The sequence below is a fragment of the Nannospalax galili genome, unplaced genomic scaffold (assembly GCF_000622305.1).
Source record: "Nannospalax galili isolate Female #2095 unplaced genomic scaffold, S.galili_v1.0 scaffold1105, whole genome shotgun sequence".
NCBI lineage: Eukaryota > Metazoa > Chordata > Mammalia > Rodentia > Spalacidae > Nannospalax > Nannospalax galili.
Window position 1 is genome coordinate 200,074 of NW_008353211.1, and position 7,922 is coordinate 207,995.

The 7,922-nt window shown below is 49.6% G+C and overlaps 1 protein-coding gene across 4 annotated transcripts; it reads left to right on the forward strand.

Annotated features, from left to right (window-relative positions):
* The first annotated feature begins 1,728 nt into the window (after positions 1-1,728).
* LOC103747894 (patr class I histocompatibility antigen, A-126 alpha chain-like) lies at positions 1,729-7,711 on the forward strand. Of its 4 annotated transcripts, none has more exons than XM_008850456.3 (8): positions 1,738-1,956; positions 2,237-2,506; positions 2,736-3,011; positions 3,684-3,959; positions 4,078-4,191; positions 5,583-5,624; positions 5,735-5,781; positions 7,114-7,711. In XM_008850456.3, exons 1-7 carry the CDS (start codon positions 1,887-1,889, stop codon positions 5,776-5,778), a joined length of 1,092 nt encoding a protein of 363 aa, XP_008848678.1. In that variant the 5' UTR covers positions 1,738-1,886; the 3' UTR covers positions 5,779-5,781; positions 7,114-7,711. The 4 variants fall into 4 exon arrangements, with proteins under 4 accessions (XP_029410579.1, XP_008848678.1, XP_029410576.1 ...); XM_029554716.1 differs by lacking the exon at positions 7,114-7,711 and adding an exon at positions 5,933-6,330; XM_029554717.1 differs by lacking the exon at positions 7,114-7,711 and adding an exon at positions 5,947-6,330.
* Positions 7,712-7,922: the final 211 nt, after the last annotated feature.

Genomic DNA, 7,922 nt, shown 5'->3' on the forward strand with positions numbered 1-7,922 from the left:
CCTCATTTTTCCTTATTGAAACTTTTCATTTTTGTTTTTGAATTTATTTTTATTGAATTTTTGTGCATTTCAAAACTTTCTGTTAACTGAAAACCTCTTTGTTAACTGACTGCCCCTGGTCTGGTGTTATGGTGATCTAAGGTAACTAATGTTATTAGTTTTGCCCTGACATGATGTAATTGTGGTTTTAAGCTTTATAAACCCTCCTCTGCTTCTCCACAAGGTCAAGAGTTTTTTTGGGCATTAGCCCCGTCTGATCACTGACTACTAATAAAGGACTCCTGATATGACCATCACTATGTGGTGTTCCTTGATACATCTTGCTTGGTATTACATTTGGAGGCTCCATTAAGAGTGTCACTCAGGAATTCAGCCTTGCTCTGGATCTCCCCAGTTTGATGAATTGTTATGGGGGAGGTACTCCCTGAGACATTCCAGGGTCCCGTTATTCTCTCACTAGAGCTGGAGAGTCCCAGAATGACTTCTGCCTGACCCTGAAACCAAAACTGATTGAGTCCTTCTGGTCTTCCTAGGAGGCGGAGCTCCATTCTGGTCTGGTATTTAATAATGGGAATGTGATCCCGATGGGGACCTTCCCTTAAGGCCTTTATCAATGCCAAAACATTGGCTGAGAAGATCATCTGGTAAACTGGTGGTACCATTGGAAACTGGGTACTCTGGTCTCTATTTATGTCTTGTGTACACGAATGACTGTATGCGTGAATGATTGGGAAGTTGGACGAAGTGAGTTATGCTCTGGACAGCACCTGCCCAGAGGGTCCTGTCTTCTTTGTTGTGGAATCAAGAGTATGTCCTTGTTGGTTTCAACTGTTGCCCTGTGACTTTCCCCTTTTCCTTCCTCCCTCGTATGCGTGAATGATTGGGAAGTTGGACGAAGTGAGTTACGCTCTGGACAGCACCTGCCCAGAGGGTCCTGTCTTCTTTATTGTGGAATCAAGAGTATGTCCTTGTTGGTTTCAACTGTTGCCCTGTGACTTTCCCCTTTTCCTTCCTCCCTCCCTTTTATTGAATGTCCTACGTAGGATCTTCTCCTGTCCCTACTGTTAGCCTAGTACCTGATGTTACAGCCGTTTTCTCCCTTTCTCCTCCCTCCCTCCCTCCCTCCGTCCTTCCCTTCATTCCCCTGCCTCCCTTCCCATCCTCTTCCTCCCTTTCTTCAGTCTCCCTTGCCCCATCTCACCCTCATGCCTTTTTTGTTTTGTTTGAGACAGGGTCTCAGTATGTAGTCCCTTCTGGCCTGAAACTCCTTATATGGACCAGGCTGATCTCAAACTCACAGACTCGACCTGCCTCTGCTTCCAGGATGCCGTAATTAAAGCCCCATGCCACTAAGCAGGACCTTAATTCCTTCTTTCATTCTCCCATCTCCTATAGGAGGCTGGCCACAAATGATCTGCGCAGCGAGGATGACCTTGAACTACTTCTGGATCCTCCTTTCTCTGCCTTCGCAAGGCTGGGAATAGGACCAGGGCCCTCAGCTGCAAGGATTTTAATTTCTAAGTGATAAATACCGATAGACATAGCTCACATAAAGTTACCCTTGGAGTTTGTCTTAATTCACAAGAGCATACAGAAATCCTGAAACTTTGGAAGGACTCTGGTAAATAGAGTGACGTAGGCGAGCTCGGTGTGGCAGGGCAGAACAAAGTCCAGGGTCTTGGCATCTGAGGAGGAGCCTGAGGGCGGAGCTTGGGGTCCGGAAGCCCAGATCTGGGGAGTTTCACTTCTTGGACACTGATGACAAAGTCCCGCTTCTAAATCCCATCCGGTGTCGGATTCCTACAGAAGCCGATGAGCGTCTCACAGTCACCGGGTGTGAAGTTCACGCAGATCCAGTGGAGCCAGACTGGTCCAAAATCTCTACAATGGGGGCTACAGCTCCCCGCGCTCTCCTGCTGCTCACAGCGGTCCTGGCCCTGACCCAGACCGGCGCGGGTGAGTGCGGGGTCTGGAGGGAGGAGCGAGGGTGCCCAGCTGGGGCGCAGCACTAGGGAAGCCGCGTCTCGGCTTTCGCCCGCCCGGACCCTCCCCGCTGCCCCAGCTGGGCTGCCCCCGCCCGGCTCCTTTTCCATCCCAAGCCCCGCGTCCCTGGCCCGGCTCCGTCTCCTCCCGGAGCCTCGCGCACACAGCCCCACAGTCTTCTCCACCCCCAGCCCTGCGCTCCTCGCCGCGCCCCTGTCCCCGGGTCTCACCGCCCTCCCTCCTCGCCCCGCAGGCTCGCACTCGCTGCGCTATTTCCGTACTGCCGTGTCCCGGCCCGGCCTCGGGGAGCCCCGGTTCATCTCCGTCGGCTACGTGGACGACACGCAGTTCGTGCGCTTCGACAGCGACGCGGAGAATCCGAGGATGGAGCCGCGCGCGCCGTGGGTGGAGCAGGAGGGGCCGGAGTACTGGGAGCGGAACACGCAGAGAGTCAAGATCAGCGCGCAAACTTATAGTAAGAACCTGCGGATCCTGCGCGGCTACTACAACCAGAGCGAGGACGGTGAGTGACTCCGAATGACCCCGGGTCGGAGGTCACGACGCCCCACGTTCCCACGGGCGGCCCGAGTCGCCCCGGGTCCCCAGTTCTGAAGTTTGGCCCGAGGCTGCGGGACCCGCGGGGACCCTCGACTTGGAAGAGCCTCAGGACCATAATCTAGTTTCAGTTTAGGTCCAAATTCCGAGGGTGGGCGGGGCCGTGTGGGCGGGGCTGACAGCGGGGGCGGGGCCAGGTTCTCACACCCTCCAGAGGATGTCTGGCTGTGATGTGGATTCCCACGGACGCCTCCTCCGCGGGTACTGGCAGTCCGCCTACGACGGCAAAGATTACATCGCCCTGAACGAGGACCTGCGCTCCTGGACCGCGGCGGACATGGCGGCTCAGATCTCCAGGCGCAAGTGGCAGCAGGCTGGTGTGGCAGAGGAAAAGAGGGCCTACCTGGAGGGGGAGTGCGTGGAGTGGCTACTCAGACACCTGGAGAACGGGAAGGAGACTTTGCAGAGGACAGGTACATGGACCCGGGGTATGGGGGGTGGGCACCTATTTCCTCTACGTTCAGACTGGGCTAGTGCCCCTCTTCCCTCTTCTCTCCCTCTCTTCTTCTCTTTGCTCTCTCTCTATTCTCTTTTCCTTTCCCTTTAGCTTCTCTCTCTCTCTCTCTCTCTCTCTCTCTCTCTCTCTCTCTCTCATCAGGAAAGGGAAGATGCTCCTGGGTTTCCTGGTCCAACATCAGAGAGTGACTCCAGGGCTCACCCTTCTCTAGGACAGTTCAGAGTCTCAGGATAGGAGAGAAGATCCTGAAATAACCAACCAGCAGTTCCCTTCCATCTGCAGCCCACTGTGAGCCATGGCCTCTCTCAGGCTGGGTTCTCTGCCCACACCTAGTGTCTTTGGAGGTCTGAATCCAGTGATGCTGAGTCTCTCAGCCCCACCCAGTCAGGACCAGAAGTCCATTTTCCATGTGGGAAACATGGAGTTTCCCATCAAGGGCTGGCTCACCATGAATATAGAACTTTCTAAGGAGTGGATTATCCCAGATGCCTGTGTCTAGGCAGCTGTGTGGAATTTGCACCCCTCCCCCACCCCAGTTCTCAAGTCTTGTCCCAGGATGGTCACATGAGCACTGCTGAGTCCCCAAGAAGAATAGAAAATACCTGAGCTTTCCACCTGTTTCTCTCAGATCCCCCAAAGACACATGTGACCCATCACCCCAGACCTGAAGGGGCCATCACTCTGAGGTGCTGGGCCCTGGACTTCTACCCTGCTGACATCACCCTGACCTGGCAGTCGGATGGGGAGGACCTGACCCAGGACATGGAGCTTGTGGAGACCAGACCTGCAGGGGATGGAAACTTCCAGAAGTGGGCAGCTGTGGTGGTGCCTTCTGGAGAGGAGCAGAGATACACATGCCATGTGCAGCATGAGGGGCTGCCTGAGCCCCTCACCCTGAGATGGGGTAAGGAGGGGTGTGGGCACAGAGCCTGCTGTCAGGAAAGCAGGAGCCTTCTGGAGACCCTGAGCAGGGTCAGGGCTGAGAGCTGGGGTCAGGCCCTCACCTTCCCTTCCCTTCCCAGAGCCTCCTAAGCCCACCATCCCCATCTTGGCAATTGTGGTTGGCCTGGTTCTCCTTGGAGCTGTGATCATTGGAGCTGTGGTGGCTGTTGTGATGATGAGGAGGAGGAACACAGGTAGGGAAGGGGGAGGTCTGAGTTTTCTTTCCCACTGATGCTCCAAGTGCAGGGAAAGTTTTCCGCTCTGGCTGATAGTAGCTTGGCCTTGTGTCAAAAAAGATATATAGCGCATTTCAGAGTAGATCCACATCTCTCTATCTCTGGTTGCCCCTTTCCCTAACTTCTCTTTATTGTTCACACTGATGACAAGAGGTCATGGACAGTCTGTCTGTTCTTAGGTCAAATGTTCTGTCCCGTTATCAGAACAATGACCCAATCATAGGGGTCCAGAAACATGGCCCAGCTCTTCAGTTTAAGTGTGTACGATTAAATTGAGTTGATTACATGATTGAAGGAAAAGTGATTTTATTATTATTATTATTATTATATTTAATGTTTCTTTTTGTTCTTTTAAATTTATTTTTATTTTGTGTGTATGAAACATGTATGCATGCAGTGTAGATAGAGGCCAGAAGAGGCGGTGAGATGTCCTAGAACTGGAGTTATCGACATTATTAGCCATCATGTGGGCACGAGGAACCTAATCTGGGTCCTCTGCAAGATGCTTTTAAGTGCTGAGCCATCTCTCCAGCCCCAAACATATACTATTGAATGCTGTAATCTCTAATGTTTCAATTTCAAAAGATCAGTCCTAAAAATATAATTCTGGAAAGAAATATTTTAAAAGTTCATTTGAAATCTTTATTAAGGTTTTAAATGGTGTTTAAGGAACATAACAGAGCTCAATTGATATGAAGGGGCGACAAGCACATGTATTCTGTACCCTAAGCACTGAGGTGTAGCTATGACAGTCATAGGCACAGCGTGGTATGAGCAGATGAAGTGTATTCCGAAAGACAGAGGGCCTCACAGAAAATATGAAACACATATCACCATGGCTGGTAGCTATGCTCAGAGCTTTATGTTGATGGTTATCTGAGACACAGTGATGGGTTATGACTTTCAGGGAACAGACTTTATTGTTTTTGATCTTTCAGGATTTCAGTGTTAAAGTTTATAGTACAGGAAGGTGACTTTCAGAACTGTGGGCAGCAGAGACTGGGCAGTAGCATCACATCACACACAGGTCCTCACCTGCCTGGGGCTGTGTGCTGACACTCACTCTGCTGTAAGGCACATGGGAACTAAAGGCCCATTCATCACCTGATGATGGAGGTGATGGGGACCTGACTCCCAGCAGTCAGAGGTCAGAGGAGACAGTCCCTGCTGAGGACAGATCTCCAGGAGGGCAGTGGTTCCTCTTCCTGGTCATCTCTCATGTTTGTTCACCATCCCTGCATCTGCTGTCATAGTTCTGGAAACTCCCTGGTGTCAGCCCTAGGGGTTCCTCTGCACCCTCATGGCTTTGCTGCCTCCCTGACTCATCACAGGTTGTTTACTTCTCACAGGTAGAAAACATGGCTCCTATGCTGAGACTGCCTGCAAATATGGTGAGGTGTTCCCTGAGGTAGTGTAGACAGAAGCCTGTGAGGGAGCTCAGCCAACCTTCGCGCCCCATCTCCTGTGGGCTCTGACCAGTTCTTCCTTTGTTCTGCCTCAGAAAGTGACAGTGACCAGAGCTCTGATGCATCTCTCAAAGCTTAAGAGGTGAGACCCTGAGGGCCTAAAGTGGGACAGGGGGATGGGTCAGCGCACAGTCTCTGGACTGTGGACATGATCAGGATTGGGACCATTTGAGTGTGTGGTACGCTGCTGAGAATGTCAGTTCTCATGCTGATGGATATGAATTTCTCCTAAGAATTTTCTTCGTAGGATGAGGTCCTGTTCTGTTGAATCTGAGCCTTGAAGGATTTCTTTGGGTCTCTCTTCCTTTTGTGACTCCAAGAGCTTCTGATATCTCTTTCTGGGAAAGATCATCTTATTACCAAGTGTCTGTCTTCTGTCAGCACTCTGCGAAGAAGCGAGGGGCCCAACCCTGAGCACCAAGCCCCTTCCCACACTGGACAACGTCTCTTCCAGTCTCTCATGTTCCAGCAGAGGCAGGGCTGGGTCATTCCCATCCTAACAGCTTTGGCTTATTCTGAGCTACAGCTCTATACTTTCCTGTTAAATTAAGGGTGTGCATATTAGTTTGTCTTACTTTTAAAAACAAGGAATGGTTTATGAGTTCTTTAAGGAAGAAAAATCTGTAAAATCTGACAGAGGCAATAAAATCTGAAAACTTCTAGGACCCGTATGTTTCGTGTACTGAGTCTGTTGCAGATGGGTCAGGAGAAGGCTGCGGGAGCCGAGTGTGACTGGTCTTTGTAAGCACTCCATCTTCTGTGGACTTGGATGCAGTCATCCTTAACTAGGTCATCTTTACCTCCTCTGTCCTCAACCCTCAGTAGAATGTGGTTCCATCAGGACCTGTGATCACAGGGACTCAGACGTCCCAGGCCTGTCCTGTCTCCAGCACCAGGGACAGCCCTTGCAGAGGCCCAGTCCCTGCCGAGGCCCACCCCCTGCCATGGCCCACCCTTGGCCTCCATCTTTGTTCTCATGTGTTTGTTTCTTTACTGTTGTTTTAAAAAAAAATCAATTTGTTTGTTTTGAGACAGGGTCTTCCTGCAGCCCCAGCTAGCCTGGAACCCTTTATGTAAAGAGAGGCTGGCCTCCAACTCCTGGAGATCTGCCTGCCTCTGCTTCCTTAGTGCTGTTGGTAGAGGTGTGTGCCACCACATCCCTCTCAATATTTAATTTTTAAGTTATATGCATATGAGTTTATTTGTGTGCGCATATAAGTGCAGGTGCTTGTAGAGTCCAGAAGAGCGTCTTGGAGCCCCTGAACTTAGAGTTACAGGCTGTTTTTGGCTGCTGTATGTGGGTGCTGGGAACAGAATTTGGGTGCTCTGTGAGTACTGTATGTGCTTTTAACTTCTGAGCTGTATTTTCTCCCCAACTTTACTGTGAGTTTTGATCTCCTCTGTGTCCCCTTAGGTTTGACAGAAATGGGATGCGTTTTGTCCGTCACTGTCCCCACAGGCCCGGGGCAGCCTCCACCGGCAGGAAGCTCCTATGTCAGGAGATGAGTTTCCAGCTCTTGTCTTCCTCCAGGACTGGTTCCTGGTTTGTAGTTTCTTTATAATTAAAAGAATGTGGTAAAAGATTTTCTTAATGTAAATATAGTCACAATTAGTATAGACTAATCAGTATATTTTGATAATTTTCCATGTATGGCAAAAGTTAAAATTAACAAACTGATATTCTCATATGAAACTCAAAGTTTTGAGAGTCAGTGCAGGAAAATGGGAAGTTTTTAGACTTTCTTAAAAGACTTTGTTAAAATTTCAGGACACATTTTTCTTGACATCATTGTTTTACCTAATATTTCACTCTTTGATAATAATGCTTTAGAAAATGTGTGTAATCAAAATCAGTAGGTGTAACCTCTGTCAAACAGACAATTTATGTGTTAAAACTTGATGTATGCCTGGTCTGACTCAGACTCGTGGATCATGTGTTAAATTCTCGTTGTCTCCCTTTTCTTGTTCATTTATAGCTAAAGTGACTTTGTTATTAAAGTATGTGCAAACATGAAAAATTTCTTTAATTTTTTTCAGTGTTTCAGATTCATATTAATACACGCACTGTACAAAACCCACTGCCTAGTCGCCCCAGGCAGGCATGGGGTCCAAGGGAGGTGACAAACACACATTTTTCTAAAGCAAAGAGACTGACACTCATGGCAATACTCTTTGCATACAATTCGTAGGAAACGGGTTTTAACACAAAATGCTTCTGTTCAT

Bases quoted from the DNA above. Each gene is read 5' to 3' on its own strand.
- LOC103747894 (XM_008850456.3), top strand. From the start codon at position 1,887: ATGGGGGCTACAGCTCCCCGCGCTCTCCTGCTGCTCACAGCGGTCCTG. The intron at 4,192-5,582 runs GTAGGGAAGGGG...TACTTCTCACAG, and splicing joins GATGAGGAGGAGGAACACAG to GTAGAAAACATGGCTCCTAT. The intron at 5,625-5,734 runs GTGAGGTGTTCC...GTTCTGCCTCAG, and splicing joins TGAGACTGCCTGCAAATATG to AAAGTGACAGTGACCAGAGC.